Below are 16,937 nucleotides of genomic sequence, written 5' to 3' on the forward strand. Positions count from 1 at the left end.
AGGCCTTCAGGTGCCACCTCCACTTCCTGTGGCAAGGAGTTCCACAGGCCAATTACGCCGGCCACAGTTTGGAAACACCGATCTAGCCCTTCAGGCACCACCTCCACTTTCTGTGGCAAGGAGTTCCACAGGCAATCACGCTGGCCACTGTTTGGAAACACCTTTCTAGGCTCTCAGGTGCCACCCCACCTCCTGAGGCAGGGAGTTCCGCAGAGTAACCACAGCGCTGGTTGAGAAAGGCTGCCGAGAGCATCTCTGCGTGAGTGGCAGGCCGAGGGCCACCCACAGCCACGCGCAGGCCCTGATCCCTCCCCCGCTTTCCCCCTGAGGCCTCCAGGGAGGCTGCTCTGCGCCTGACACCTGAGGAAGAACAGGTGAAAAAAATCCCCAGGGGCGGGGGAGCCCGCGAGCGGCGCGGGAACTGTCACTCTAGGGCTCCCGCTCTGCCTCTGCTGCCTCCCTCCCTCCCTCTCTCTGTCGGCGGCCGCAGAGCGGGGGCGCTGGCGGCGCGGGGCGCACAAGATGGCGGCGAGGAGCTCCGCGGCTGCGTCAGGTACGCGCTCTTGGCGGCACCGTTCAAGCCCGCCGGCCGGCCGGGAGGGACAGGCTCGGGTGGCTCCTCCAGCCAGCCTCCCCTCCATCACTCTGCGGGAGCCTCTCCCGGGCGGAGGAGCCCGGGCTGCCCCGCTTCTACCCGGGAGTAAGCCCTTTGTCTGCGCCGGGCTTACTCTCAGGGGCAGCCTCAGGTGCAGCCCTGCCCCGCTGACTCTCACGGGACTTGCTTCCGAGTAGCCCTGCCCGGGCGTGGGCTGTGAGGCTGCCACCCTGTCCGCGCTTACCTGGGAGGAAGCCCCACTGACTCTCGGGGGACTTGCTTCTGAGTAGACCTGCCTAGGAGAGGGCTCTCGGGCTGGAATGCTGTGCACCCTTACCTGGGAGGAAGCCCCATTGACTATAATGGGACTTACTTCTGAGTAGGCAGGCTTGGGCTCAGGCTGCAATCCTATCAGCACTTACCTGGGAGTAAGCCCCATTGATTATAGTAGGCATGCCTAGGATTGGGCCCTAAGTAGGCTTAGGCTGCAACCTTGTCCACAATTGCCTGGGAGCAAGCCCCATTGACTATAATGGGACTTGCTTCCGAATAGACATGCCTGGGATTAGACTGTAAGGATTGGGCTCTTAATTACTTTTCTGGTTTTCAGGTGAGGTGAGGTGGGAGGATCTCCTTCTCTCCCCCCCCCCCCACAACCAGAATGTGGAGGTCGTGTTGGGAGAGTTAGGACTGACCAAAGGAAGTATCTCTTTACCCAGCGTGTAATTAGACTGTGGAACCCCTTGCCACAGGATGGGGGTGATGACATGTAGCCTGGATGTGTTTGAAAGCCATGGTGGGTCAGTGCAACCTCCTGATTGTAGAGGTAGGCTACTTCAGAATGCCAGATGCAGAGAAGGGCACTAGGATACAGGTGTCTTGCTGTCTTGTGTACTCCCTGAGGCATCTGGTGGGCCACAGATACAGGAAGCTGAACTAGATGGGCCTTTGGCCTGATCCAGCGGGGCTATTCTTATGTTCTTAGTGCTTTGCCCCCCTAGCTGCGCTACTGGGGGAGAATCTCAAGGTGGAGGCCAGGGCTTCCTCTGATCTATGAACATGGAGCTGATATACGGAGTCACGTTTGTGGTTGATCTTAACCCGGTATGGTCTGCTCTGGGGACTAGCGTATCTGCGTCTCAAATCTTTAATTATTTTGCAAGTATTGTCATGGGGAAATCTTGGCAAGGGGTTGGGTTAACTCCATTCTTGCTCAGCCTATGGTCTCCATCCAGATGGGAGATCTCATCTGGTAATTAGTCTGTGAAACTACTTGCCACAGGATGTGATGATGGCACCTGACCTGGATGCCTGTAAAAGGGGATGGGACAGTTTTCTGGAGGAAAAGTCCATCACAGGTTACAAACCATGAGGTGTATGTGCAACCTCTTGATTTTAGAAGTAGGCTACCTCAGAATGCTAGATGCAAGGGAGGGCACCAGGATGCAGATCTCTTGTTGTCTTGTGTTCTCTGAGGCATCTGGTGGGCCACTATGAGATACAGGAAGCTGGACTAGGTGGGCCAGTGGGGCTCTTCTTAGGTTCTTACACCCCTCACGCCTCCCTCCCTCTGGGCATTGTTGAGTTAAAAGAGAACCAAAGTGTCCGTTCTTGGATGGTTAGGTAGGAAGGAAAGGAAACTTTAATATTTTGTAGGGAGGGATGGGATTCTGCAGCACTGGACAGTATGGGAAGGAGGAAAAGTGTAAAGGGAAGGAGGTTTGGGTTTTTGAACCTATTAAAGGCCACCTGTCAGAATTGCAACTTCCAAAAAGTAAAGTATGTGTTATAAAAACAGAGTTCTTGTGGTCAAGAGTTGTCATAAAGTAGAGTAGTGGTTCTCAAACGTTTTAGCACCGGAACCCACTTTTTAAAATGACACTCTATCAGGACACACCTAGGTTTACTAAACTTAAAAAAAAAAATCTAGAAAAGAAACTTTATATAAGCAACATTAACAAGAAAGATCCCCAAACATTGACCTCCCTATATTTATAGGTGCTTGCAAACTGTAAGAGCTGACCTCTTTGCAGAGCAACTAATTACCAGCTACTTTATATGATTTTTGAATAACCTCAGGACTTGAGGCAATTGGACATCTGATCTTTCCATCACTCTTTGGCAACCCACTAAAAATCAGGTAATGACCCACCAGTGGGTCCTGACCCACAGTTTGGGGACTACTGAAGTAGAAAGTCTTTACGGGATTTTGGACCACATTCAACACTGAGCTGTTCCTGTCATTTTGCCCTTAAATATGTGCTCCATTATTTTTGGTGTGATTAGTCCTTTGATAATGACCTAAGTATTGGAAGGCAAAATGTCAGGAAGAGCTTAGTCTGTTGAATGTTCTCCAAAATCCGGTAGGCATGCTCTACTTCAGTGTTTCTCAAACTGTGGGTCAGGACCCACTAGGTGGGTCGTGAGTCAATTTCAGGTGGGTCCCCATTCATTTCAATATTTTATTTTTAATATATTGGACTCGATGCTACCATGTTATGTCACTGCATCTGGGGAAATGTTACAGACCAGTACTTTTAACAAACTACTATGTATATTCTTTTAACAATGATAGTGAATGGGACTTACTCCTCCTGGGTAAGTGTGGGTGGGATTGCAGCCTAGGATTGTGAAAAATGGTTCTGTTTGCTGATGTCACTTCCGGTCATGACATCACTTCTGGTGGGTCCCAACAAATTATCATTCTAAAAAGTGGGTCCCAGTGCTAAATGTCTGAGAACCACTGCACTACTTTATTAAAGTCCCTGTTGCTAAAGTACCTGTTGAAAGAGATTTGTAGCTTCTGAAATCAGAGATTGCTGGGAATTGGGAACTACTGAACACATTGAACAGGGTGGCACTTCTCTGAAACTGTAAATAGTCACTCTCTCTCCACCCCTCCCTCCACTTGTTGACACCCCATAGAGGGAATGACCTCTGGTTACTCCTGATTGATTTATCTAGAATAAATACATCCTGCATTTGTGCACTGCTGACATAGATTAGATGAGTAGTAAACACTCAGTGGAAGTGAGTGGAAAAATGAGGGAAAGCTATCTCCCCCCCCCCCCCGCTCTTTAACTGTCCTGATTGTCTGTGCCAGGGACTGATAGATATGTGCTAAAGTGATGTTGACTATGCACCTGAAGACTGCTAGTAAGCACAATTTATTTGAGATAAAATTTGTTGAAACAAGTGAACCTTGCAGTGTGTTCAGGTTCAAGAGCCAATGGCCCAAGTGAGCACAGGAAATGTCCCTTAATGATGCTAAGGTATACTATTTTCTAATATCTGGGAGAATAAGCAGTCAAATGCAACACTTGAATTCTTTTGTTGTGTTTCAATCTCCTTTCCTTAGGATTATGTGCATAAATCTCTTTGAGAGAATTTGAAAAGGTGTATGGTGGAGAGAAATCTATGACAATGTAAACTACTAGATTTGCTGATAGGTCCCACAAGGAGCAGCAATTAAATGTAAATTGGGATGAAACAAAACAGTACATATAAAAAGCTAATCCATTATTTCTAGAATTCTGATGTGTTCTTTATGTTCAAACAAAACAATGGTTTGACAGACTACATAGAGAGGCCCCTGGAAGTGAGTCTTACTAAGAGGTGAGGGAGAAATGTCATTGACAGTAGACAACAGTCATGCTAAGTTTCAAGTAAATACTCAAAAAGTTTGTGGGATAAAATTATTGTGGTAGTGCAGGATTTATGTGACTTGAGGAGGTAATAAAGATCTGGTTAGGTGTGGTATAAAGAAATACTTTTGATTGTTAGGACTACTTAAATTTTAAAGTGGCCATCAGGCCACAATAAAACAAATAAATGAATATCTCCTGTCTGTATCTCCACTTACATGCAGACAGGCATGTAAGCCTGCAATGTTGCTGTCACTTCAATTTTCATAAAATAAGGGTCAGGTCTGATGATATACTTCCTTTCTCCTGCAGACCCTTCCACAGTTCTCTCCTTCTCGGAAGCTAAGCAGGGTCAGGCCTGGTTAGTACTTGGATGGGAGACCACTTGGGAATACCAGGTGCTGTAGGCTTATACCATAGTCTTTCGAGACTGAAGGTTGCCAACCTCTGATGATATGTTAGATTACATTCTCATCTATCCTGTGCTTGTTTTTGATTCAGAAATAGACTCTGGTTTAAAGGGGGGGGGGGGAATTGAAAATTCCTCTCCCAACTGTTGTTCCTGCTGATAATCCATCCACCACCACCCCACTCTCTAAACCACTCTTTTAATGGTTTAGAATTGAAACCTTTAGTCCAGCCATTTTCAACCACTGTTCTGTGGCACACTAGTGGTCCACAGGTGTGCCACAAGAATTTGGGGGAAGCTCATTTATTAGTAGGGCCAATGAGGATGTGAGCCCCCCACTGGCAGCATGGTGTGTCTCGTCAATTGTCAAAAACCTGATGGTGTGCCTTGACACTTTTGATGCCTGGTGCCAGGAGATGAAAAAGATTTAAAATCAAAAAGGTTGAAAATCGATGCTTTAGCCAGTGATTCTCAAGTTTGGGTTTGCAAGAGTCTTGTAGGTGTGGCTTTCAATTATGTAGATGAGAATAGTGAAAGAAGAATTGAGGAAAAGGATGAATTTAGGGCTGGATCTTGATATATCAGTCCTGAAGGAAGTCCTAGCTAGTGAATGATTTTCAGCATCCACAAATCTAATACCGATCGCAGTAAACCTAGCTCTCTTAAAGGTTCAATTCTGTGCAAGTTTCTTTGGAAGTCTCACTGTATTCAATAGTACTTTCACACTAACAACCGTGCTTAGGATTGTGATCTTAACGTACATATTTTCCAGAGATGTGCCTATGTCTTTCCCTGCTTCTGGGTTTGAGGCTAATAATAGAATGTTTGACATCTTTAGCTCATATTTACACTCTGGTCTTGTCAGACTCTTGTAGGGTATTGGAGAACAGCCTTTTGGTACATAGTAATCATATGCTCTAGTTATGCACATCAGACCTATGTATTTGAATGAGTAGTTTTCAAAAGAGACTGTGCATACAGAGAGACCATCGCAGGCAGGACCAAAAACATGAAACTAATCAAAAATCTATGCAGATAGGTTGATGGCAACCCACAGCTGTAGTCTTCTGTTGTTAGAAGTTCTTACATCTATTGAGTTAACAACTTGCAGAAACAAATGATAAAGAGTAAATCAGAAAAAAATCAAATCCTGCATCTTGTTTACATAGTTGTATATACTCAGATACCACAAAGGGATCATGTTGTAGTTTTTCTAAGGGAGTCACAGATGGAAAAGGGCCATGCAGCCTGCCTGGCTGCAATACTTTGGAAAAACTAGCACTGCTTTCCCATGTGCCTCTGCCTTGTTCCAGAGGAAGACCAATATAGAACACAACCAAGTGTCTATATAACTTCTTGCACACTGGGGTCCAACCTCTCTACCTTAGGATCTTTGAAGTCACATTAACTTTGGAGATGATATGATATTTGGAGGTGATATGGACCAATCCCATCTATTTTCCTAACTTCAGCATTGAACAGTGGAGCAAGAGATCATTCCTGCAGGGAGAAGAAAGAGTTTCTTGTCTTGGCAAGCAAATTGGTCTTGGAACATAATGTGGGCGTTCTCCCTTCCGGCCCCACTGTTGATGAACCTGGACTGGCTGCAGATACTCCCATAAAGAGGTGCGAACCAGTTACCTACAATGAGTTTTTCAGATTTCCCCAGTGGCTTTCTTTTATAAAGTCTTGCTATAAGTGTATTCCTGCTGATTAGAACCTTTTTGCAGCACTGTCATTCATGGTGTACTGTACTGGCACAGCACTGCTTTATTCTATCCCAGTAGGTTTCCAGGGACTAGCTTCAAGATTCTCAGGGCCCAATGCTAATCTTCATGCACCCGCTCACCATCAGCTTGTATTGTTGCTATAAGGCTAGTGCTGGTGGAGCACTGGACCTCCACAGGTGGGGGCATGGGGGAGGCGGAGGGAAGGCAGAGAGAAGGCAAAGAGGAGGTGTGCCGGGGGAGCGGGGTGGGACAGAGGAGGTGGGACCAGTGGAGCTTTGCTGCACTGGATCCAGAGCCTCTGTGCTGGGCATGGATGACCTTTGGGTCATCTTAGAATTACAGGGCAATTGCATCATAGCCCATTGCAGGGCTACTTGGTTTTCCTGGGGGAAGGGTACAAAAGTCTCCTTCTCTTGAGTAGGAGGTGGCAGCTACCTGGAGCGTGCAGGATGCTGCAGCAGCCATTTCTAGCACTGCTGCAGCTGTGTGCTGAGCAGGTCAGGATTGGGCTGTTAGTAAACAGGAGTAAGTCTTAAACTGATCACTTAATGTAAACTAGTGAAGACTTACAAATATGCATAAGGGCAAGTAGATAGAGGCTGCTAAAGTTTATTTTTACCTTCCTTGAGCTGTCCTTCAGATTTATAGTATTGGAAAATCCTATTATTGTTTTTCCCTTTTAGTCACCAGAAGAGAAGGATTGTTCTCTTGGAGCTATATAAAAATCTCTTTCTAAATTGGAAGTATTTGAATTGCAGATCACTGCTCTTGAAGCCTTTCTATATATTTCAGATCTTTTGCTGCTGAGTAAAGGAAAATATGTTTAGAAAAACAACCTGAAAGTGTGCTCACTTTCATGCACCTACTCCCCCTGTCATTGGATAGGGAGCACACACTGCCACTAGACTTGCAACTGAACTGTTCTTTTGTGAGGAGGTGCCATTTGTATGAACATAAGAAGAGCCCCGCTGGATCAGGCCAAAGGCCCACCTAGTCCAGCTTCCTGTATCTCACAGTGGCCCACCAGATGCTTCAGGGAGCACACAAGACAACAGAATTAGTGCCTTTGTGTGAATGGCTTATAATTGAATGCACTGTTCCTGTGATGATAGCTGTTCACATTGCACAGCTACAGTGGCATTCTATGGGAGGCAAGCTGGTTAGAGTTGTCTGGGTGTGTTCCATTTGCTGTTCAAATGTTTATCCCCCCTATGTCTTTTTATCTGTGCAGGTTTTCACTTGCACTCGGTGTTTGGAGTTCCCATTCTGCATGAGAGTCATGGGGCTACCTTATCTTCCTTTTTACCACTGGCTTAAAAAAGCCTTTGACATGATGCTTCTGTGCAATACAGGATCTTTTCCTAAGTGCCTTAGGCACTGAAAGCTTTCCACATGATCCTGTACTATGTTGCCACTTAGATTGGTTGACTCAATATCTAGTTTGTTATTTACATAGTATCTAGTTTGTTTTTAAGATTTGTGTCTATTTAAATAACAATGTATATTCACTTGGAAAGCAAGTTCTCAAGAAATCTTGAGGAAGTCCTTGAGATTATTATTAATTATTATTATTAACAGTATTTATATACCGCTTTTCAACAAAAAGTTCACAAAGCGGTTTACAGAGAAAAATCAAATAGCTAATGGCTCCCTAATCAAATAACTAATAGGGCTCACAATCTAAAAAGATGCAAAAGAACACCAGCAAGCAGCCACTAGAAAAGACACTGCTGGGGGAAAAGACACTGCTGAGATAAGTTTAATTGTTCTAATTTACATTTTGGGCAAACCCAAAATGGTGAAGTATTAAAATAAAATTCTAAGAGGCAGTACCAGGACAGCTTTCTTTCTTTGTGCTATTCACTTAGTTGAGTCTTTATGGGAAGCAATAGCAGCTAGAGTCTGTACTCATTCAAGCTGCTAGCTAAAGCTGTTGAAAGCAGGACTTGATTTTAACTTCAGTTAATTAGGATTGAACTTAATTCTAAAATGAGTAGTATGAAAGAGCAGGTATGTATAGGATCTAAAACTGAATGTTGAGTTAAGCCAATTTTCTTTTCTTCTTGCAGGTCAGAATGCAAAGGCTGGTGAACTGTTTGAATTATGTATTTCTGTAGTATCTCATCAGCACTGCAGTATCTAGAATGGATAAGTGTAAACATGTAGGGCGGCTGCGGCTTGCCCAGGACCATTCCATCGTGAATCCTCACAAATGGCATTGTATGGTATGCAATACTACCGAATCTGTATGGGCCTGCCTTAGCTGCTCACATGTTGCTTGTGGAAGATATATTGAAGAACATGCACTAAAGCACTTTCAGGAAAGCAATCATCCAGTGGCATTGGAAGTGAATGAGCTATATGTCTTCTGCTACCTTTGCGATGACTATGTTCTTAATGATAATGCAACAGGTGACTTAAGACTCTTGCGAAGTACGCTAAGTGCAATCAAGAGTCAAAACTATGACTGTACCACTCGAAGCGGCAGGACTTTGCGATCTATGGGCATAAGCGATTACCTTTCACATAATAGTGCCCAGGCTTTCCTTCGTAATCAAGACCGTATGTTCACAGCTCTGTGGCACAGAAGGCATGCGTTGTTGGGCAAAGTGTTTAGATCTTGGTTTGGACTGACACCAAGTGGGAAAAGGCTTTTTGAGGAGGAGAAGCGAAGGGAAGAGGCAGAAGAAAGACGGATCAACGCTAGGAAGAGAAGAGAAGAGCGAAAGCGTCAGCTGAAGGAAGAAATGGAGAAAATACCTCCAAGGAAGAGTTTTCGCTTACAAAATCAAAATTCAGGATTCTCAAACGTTTCACTCTATGCACTAAAAATGCCACAATATTTGGACTCTGCTATAGAACTGAAAGTACCAGCTACCTCAGATGAAGTTATGTTTAAAAAAAATGGTGACTCTCCAGTTAAACGAAGGCCTACTGTGACTCCTGGCGTGACAGGATTGCGGAATTTGGGAAATACATGCTACATGAACTCTATTCTTCAGGTATTGAGTCATTTGCTCATATTTCGGGAATGTTTTTTAAAGCTTGATTTAAACCAAACCCAAGAGTTGCTTGCAGCTGCAGCCAATGGCAAAACACGGTCATCTTCTAAGCACCCTCCATCTCCTGGCTCTATTTTTCATGTGAACAAAAGCCAAGTAAAGGGAAACACATCTTCCGCAAGGCGATGTAGCGTATCATCAGGTTTAAGTGGTGGAGCATCAAATAGTAGAAATATGGAGCTTATTCAGCCGAAGGAGCCCAGCTCAAAATACATTTCTCTTTGTCATGAATTACATACGTTGTTTCAAGTCATGTGGTCCGGCAAGTGGGCTTTGGTGTCTCCTTTTGCCATGCTCCATTCTGTATGGAGACTTATCCCAGCCTTTCGTGGTTATGCCCAGCAAGATGCTCAGGAATTTCTTTGTGAACTTTTGGATAAAGTACAACAAGAATTGGAGATGGCACGGACAAAATGCCCAGCTTTCATTCCCGCTTCTCAAAGGAAACTCATTAAACAGGTTTTGAATGTGGTTAATACAATTTTTCATGGACAGCTTTTAAGTCAGGTATGTTGTGTGCTTACAAGGCTTTGTAACAAAAGGGATTGTGAGTTATGAGAGGAGTATTATGCTAAAGAAATGATTGCAGAACATTCACAGCAGTGTAAGAACACCTTCTGAGAGGTGAATGCATGAAGCTGCTGGATACTGAGACAAGCCATTGGTCCACCAAGCCCAGTATCATATGTCTGATTGCCAGTGGGTTTTGAAAGTGTTGGCAGACATCTTTCCCAAGTCTGCCACCTGAGATCCTTTCTAAATTGAAGACTGAACCATGCAGAGGATGCTTTTGCCTCTGGAGCTCTTGGTAAATGCCTAGCATTTCCATCTCCTCAGGGAAATGGTCTTTACCTACCCATACAGAGGGAATTCTGAAACTACTATAGTTGCAATTCAAAACTTATTTCAGAGCACTGAGGATTACAACTCTCAAACATTTTAACATTTATTAAAATAAGGGTAGGGATATTCTACCCTTATGCTTTCCAAGTTAAGAAAGAAGTACTAAAACACATCTGCATATGTATGTGCTAATATTAAAGTGTTAAAACTGGAGAGATTATCTAGAATATAATCAGTTTTTCCTATACTGTTACCAGATTGGTTTGTTGCTATGTGTTGCATACATCACCAGTAGTTTTCTGAAACATGCCTGCACTTTGATGCTTGGGGGAACTATTTTGTTGCCTTTCAATGACAATGTGTGGAAAACTTGGCCCTTGTGAATGTATGAGTCCTTAAGTATAGCATGCGGTTAGGTTCAAAGAGCATATTAAAAAAACATGCAGCAGATATATTGCATGAGAGAACAGTTTGCATTTCTAAGAATGGAGATTTTCTTAGCTGATGTCATTGCACCCTGAGAATTTCAGCTTTCATATTGGAATGCCTAAATATGTACTGCTCTCAAAATATGGCTGTCCCTGCTCTATTGTTTTTAAATATTGTTTATCTCCTCTTGACTCTTGAGAGGAGGAGAGGAGGGGCAGGTTAAACAACTTTGTAAAAAAAAAAATGCAATAGTTGCAACAATCTCACATGCTGGTGTGGACTCACTTGGCTTTTGGTGCCCTTCCTGGTTTTTCTGGTGATATTTACTGCAGTTTTTGATGGCAGTGGGATAGCATGATTAGCGCTTTCAAGATTGGGAACTTGATCAGGAGTGACTGTTTTTTGGTAGGATTCTAGATTCTACTCGGGGTGAGGTCAACTTCAGTCTGCTGTTGGTAAACCGAAGATTCTTAATGTTAATAGAATAGGATTTCATTCAGTTTAATCAATACTTTTAAAAAACTATATTGGCCTAATGGCTTCTGCAGATTAACTAGTTTCTCAGACTGGGACAGGATCCACTAGGTGGGTCGTGAGCCAATTTCAGGGGGTTTCCATTCATTTCAAATTGTATTTTATTTTTCATATTTTAGACTTAATACTACCATGGTATGTGACTGCATTTGGGGAAATGTTACAGAACTGTACTTTTAACAGGCTATCAGGTATATACTTTTAACAATGATAGTCAATGGGACTTACTCCTGGGTAAGTGTAGATAGGATTGCAATCCTATCTTTGGGATGTTTGGGGAATCTGCTTGGGAGGATTAGGAGGGTTCTTCTTCATTTTAAGTAAATGTTTAAACTTATACTTTCTGCAAACTTTTAATTTGACTTTGTTGTATGGGGTGCTAACAATTTTCCTGCTTGATGATGTCACTTCTGGTCATGACATCACTTTCTGTGGGTCCCACCAGAGTGTTATTCTAAAATGTGGGTCCTAGTGGTAAAACATTTTTGAAAACCGCTGAACTTTCAGATTCAGAAAATGCCAGATTTATGATGTAGCTGTAGTCATTTCTTGAGAACTTGAAAGAAACCTAAGTTGGAGGGTAGAGGAAGAACTGTAAGCCGCAAAACACCATTATTGCTCAAGAGAGGAAGCATACTGATTAGGACACAACCATCAGAGTGCCCTGCATGACTCCTGAGCTGATTTGGCAAAGAAGTTTTCCTGAATGGACAGTTCAGAGCCAGAATGTGGTTCAGGAGTTGGACTTAGACTCAAACAGATTCAGATCCTCAGTCAGTCGTGAAGATTGCTGGGTGACCTTGGGCCTGTCACTATTTCTCAGCCTCAGGGATGTTGTGAGGACAAAAGGAGGGGAGGAACCACCCTGAGCTCCATGTGGCAGAAACATGTGAAAAAATGTTAGTACATCAGATCCTTATTTCAGGTTGAAATTCTTCTGTGGAATAAGAATTTGTGAAGCTAAATACGTTTCATAATATATTTGCTCTGAAGTATAGATTTATGTTCTTTGTTATGCAGCTTGTCTCATTTTTTCTTACCTAGCTTATAGTATCCTAGAAGGGTGGATGAGGGTTGGGGAGTGGCATGTATTCTCTGATTCTAATCTTCACCCTCCCCACCAAGAAAACTATAAATTTTCAGGGCTCAAGACACCCTTGGGGAGATTTATTAAGGTTAGAGGGAGTTGCTTCATTTTATTCTAATTAATCACCCCTGGACTCGTAGGTGTGAAGGGAGGCCTAGACCCTAACAGCTTAAGTGTTGGTGATGTGAGCCCTCTCTTCTTGATCTTAGGGATGAAGGGCCATTTCTTTGGTATTCACTTGTTATTGATCTACTTTATTGGGAAGATTAGATTATTTTAGTAATAGATAGTTTTGTCTATATAGGTTACATGTCTTGCCTGTGACAATAAGTCAAATACTATAGAACCTTTCTGGGACCTGTCACTGGAATTTCCTGAAAGATACCACTGCAACGGGAAGGAGACAACCTGTCAATATCCATGCTTACTGACAGAAATGCTGGCCAAGTTTACAGAAACTGAAGCCTTGGAAGGAAGGATATATGCCTGTGATCAATGCAACAGTGAGTAAAGGCAGTATGTACTCATGAATCTGTTCTCCATGTGAAATGTGAGTTGCTTTAGTTAAGAGCACAGATCAAGCAGTACGTTTTATTTAAATACAGGTGGCTCCTTGGTATCCAAGAAGGATCCATTCTCGGAACCCCGCAGATACAGAAAACTGCAGATAACCAAATCCATGGTTTTGGCACCTTTAAACCTCCAAAGGTGACTAGAGCTGTGCTCCGTTCACCACTGGAGGGCTTTCTGAAGTCTGCAGAGGCCGTGCATGTCCCCCCATGGCCTCTGCAGGTTTTGGAATGAGACCCAGAGGCAAAAAAGCGACTTCTGGTTTCTCTCAGGCAACTGGAACTGATGTTTGAATACCTTTTAAGGCATTCTGAGGCCTGGGGAAGCCCTCCCTGGGCCTCAGAATGCCTTAAAAGGCATTAAAATGTCACTCCTAGTTTCCAAAGAAAAGCCGGAAGTTGCTTTTTTTTTTAAACCTCTGGGCTTCATTTCAAAGCCTGCAGAGTCCATGGGAGGACGCGTGTGGGTTTCAGAAAGCTCTCCAAAGACGACAGGAGCACCGCACAGCTCTGGTAGTCTTTGGAGCTTTGAAGGCGCCAAAAACCATGGATTTGGTTATCTGCAGTTTTCTGTATCTGTGGGGGTCCGAGAATGGATCCCTCTTGGATACCAAGGCGCCACCTTGGTATTTATTTAGTATAGTGTATTGTATTTAAATAAAATGTACTGCTTGATCTATACCTGTGTTAAGCCAGATCCACAGATAAACAGGCTCAACCTGTATAATCAGAAAAAGTAGGCTTTTGTTTTAAATGTTATAACGGTAACCTTGTAACAATACAAGGTGAAAAGTAAGGCAGAACCTTGGATTTTCAGTATAAATGTGACTATTAAATGAGTATGTTGGCTATATTTTACTAAAGCTCTTAATGTAAATCACTGTATAGTCAGTCTAGTTGTGTTTCAAATACTGCTATTTGTCAAAATAGTGTTTGCAGGATACATTCAAAATGAATAGTTGCTAAAGTGACTCCATGTACTTGGGAATTCTGAAATGAAACATGCAATGGGGCAGCTACATTTTGAGGTTTATCCAAAGTGTATAATGGAGAAATTTGATCTACTGTGAATAAGTATGGAATTCTGTCTCTTGCTACAGCAAAACGAAGGAAGTTTTCTTCCAAACCAGTTATACTTACAGAAGCACAGAAACAGCTTATGGTCTGTCGACTACCTCAGATTTTGCGGTTACACCTTAAACGGTTCAGGTAATATAGTGAACTATGATTTTGGCAAACATATCATGAAAATGATAGCCTTCTATCAAGGATAGACAGAAGGGTAGCCTTATGTCAAGGAATATTTGGGTCTTTGTTAAAATAAGATCAGTATACACAATGGAGCTTTGAAAAGCATTTGAGATTCTGCTTGTGGGGGATATGCTAACTGGGTATGAGGCACTTTTTCAAGTGGGTGCTCCTCTTTTATTTAGCAGGGGGAGAGTAACTAGCCCTCCTCACTCCATTGGTGTCTTTTCTAGTGGCTGTCTGCTGGTGTTCCTTTGCATTTTTTAAGATAGTGAGCCCTTTTGGGACAGAGAGCCATTAGATATTTGATTTTGTCTGTAAACCACTTTGTGAACTTTTCGTTGAAAAGCAGTATATAAATACTGTTAATAATTATCTGTACTGTGTACTAACTGGTTTTATGGTGAAGTACCTGGCAGTGATTGCCTGAGATGTTAAGGATATGATGGAATGTTCCTGAACATTTCAGCTGCCTGAGGAACAAAGTAGTATCAGAATGTTACTGTGAGAGAAGGCAAATTTGTCAGCTTGAAATGAAAATCTCAGACAGGCCTTGGGGACAGTTTAATTAGGGCCCAATCCTATCCAATTTTCCGGCACTGGTGCAGCCACAATGCAGCCCCATGGTAAGGCTACAAATGTTCCCATACCTTAAGGAGGCCTCTGTGATTGCCTCCCCACCACAGAATGCAGTGCATGCCCCATTGACACGGCTGCACCGGCACTGGAAAATCGGATGGAACTGAGCTCTTAGTTAATTTAATTTTGTTGTATGGGGGGTGTTAAAAATTTTCCTCTTGATGATGCCACTTCCGGTCATGCCATCATTTCCGGTGGGTCCTGACAGATTGTCATTCTAAAAAGGTCCCAGTGCTAAAAATCTGAGAACCACTGAGTTACGTACTTCTGCCACAACTGTAGTAGATAAATTGCTTTAGAAACGACAGGGTAGAGAGAAAAGGGGTACTCAGTTGCCTTGTGCAAACATGAGAGGCCCCTGTACATGGGGGGGAAAATTCCACAAGGTTTTGATTTTCCTACTACTATAGGGCTGTGGGAGGAAAGCCATAACTTGTTAAAACTCTTTCTTCCATACAGCTTTTAAAGGTATCAGGCCTAAAAATCTGGCCCAGAAATGTACACATTGGGGCAGAGGTAAACTTGACAAAGTGGCTTTGAATTAACCAAGAAAAATCTGTGGTGGGCACATGGGAGGCTAAATTCATGCATTTCAGACAGGTTCCCATAGCAAAACATAGGAAATCAACATGGTAGACAATGATGGTAGTAAGCTTTTGCCCTCCACTGTGATGGCAGTTCCTTCTTCTTGAAGGAAAGCATTGCTGTTACTATGGAAGGAGATGCATTTGCCTGGCCAACTCCAGGCCTTCTGTACCCCCACATTTTAGCCTGCATAGGAGCCAATAGGCTTTTAACTTCTAGTTATAGTGAAAATATTAGATAACAATTGTTTATTAAATTTAATGTCTTGCTTTCCCAAGATGGTCAGGACGCAACCACCGTGAGAAGATTGGTGTACATGTTAGTTTTGATCAGATTCTGAACATGGAGCCCTATTGCTGCAGAGAATCTCTCAAGTCCTTTGTGCCAGATTGCTTTATCTATGACTTGTCTGCTGTTGTGATGCATCATGGAAAAGGATTTGGCTCAGGACACTACACTGCCTACTGCTACAATTCAGAAGGGGGTATGTATAAACAAGACGTTTGACATTCATAACAAGCTTGTCTTTTTTGGAGGCAGTAACTTAAATCTATATTGCTGTGGGCAGACTGTACACTCTTAAGACACTTTATTGCAGCTAATGAAGATGCTGAAAGAAATCTGAATATAGTCTTTCAGTTAGTAGGGAGCATTCTTCCAGTAGTACTGCAATTCAGCTACTTCTCTGCAGAATGTCATGTGTGTTCCTTAAATATAACTTAAGTCCTATGGTGTTTAATAAGACACATATGAAGTACTGTGATCACTTTACACTGATCTTCTCTTCTAGGATTCTGGGTACACTGCAATGATTCCAGGCTCAGCATGTGCACTATTGAAGAAGTATGCAAAGCCCAGGCCTATATCTTATTCTACACTCAACGAGTTACTCAGGCAAATGGACACTGTAAAGTATCAGATTTTGGGTCACCATCAGGAAAACAGCCAGCTATTGCCATTAATTGTTTAGACGGAGCCAGTGACAGCTAATCCAAAGCCAATTTGAGTTTAAACAGTACAAGCTGAATGATAACTTGTTTGTGAGAAGGCAAGTACAATATTGTACTAAACTTTGTCTTGTGAAACAACAATGTATGTGTTCATACTTTTGTATTAGCTTAAAAGAAGCACTCAATTTGGAGAAATCTAGTATAAATATTGCTGGTAGGTAACTTGCAAAGTTACTATGGTTCTATATAGCTATTTTTTTAAACAGAACTACCATTTGAAATCTTACCTCAAGCTGTTTTTCAGCATTTTTATATTTTTGATATTTTGGTGTAAAATGAGGAATTTCATTGAGAATGTTTTGTAATTATGCGTTTTTATTAAAAAATGTGCATTTTATACTAAGTTTCTTCCAGTACCCTGTTGGCTGTAGGGGTCCATCTTGCTGCCCCATAATAAAAAAACCAAACTGAGAGTAACAAGTATTTAATCTTGCTTAATTTTCATTCCCACCAACCCCTATGGGAAGATAAGTACAATTCTTTATACTGTACTTTTACTGGTGAATAGGTGGAGACAAAAAAAAACCAAGTCATGACTACGAGTGTCTACCAG

The 16,937-nt window shown here is 42.7% G+C and overlaps 1 protein-coding gene across 1 annotated transcript; it reads left to right on the plus strand.

Moving 5' to 3' along the window:
• Nucleotides 1-501: 501 nt before the first annotated feature.
• USP44 (ubiquitin specific peptidase 44) lies at nt 502-16,854 on the plus strand. The gene is made up of 6 exons (XM_066633993.1): nt 502-553; nt 8,448-9,947; nt 12,638-12,836; nt 14,003-14,111; nt 15,653-15,858; nt 16,165-16,854. The coding sequence occupies exons 2-6, from the start codon at nt 8,523-8,525 to the stop codon at nt 16,362-16,364; spliced, it is 2,139 nt and encodes a 712-aa protein (XP_066490090.1). The 5' UTR covers nt 502-553; nt 8,448-8,522; the 3' UTR covers nt 16,365-16,854.
• The last annotated feature ends 83 nt before the right edge of the window (nt 16,855-16,937 follow it).

The sequence above is a fragment of the Tiliqua scincoides genome, chromosome 7 (genome assembly GCF_035046505.1).
Source record: "Tiliqua scincoides isolate rTilSci1 chromosome 7, rTilSci1.hap2, whole genome shotgun sequence".
In the NCBI taxonomy this organism is placed as follows: domain Eukaryota; kingdom Metazoa; phylum Chordata; class Lepidosauria; order Squamata; family Scincidae; genus Tiliqua; species Tiliqua scincoides.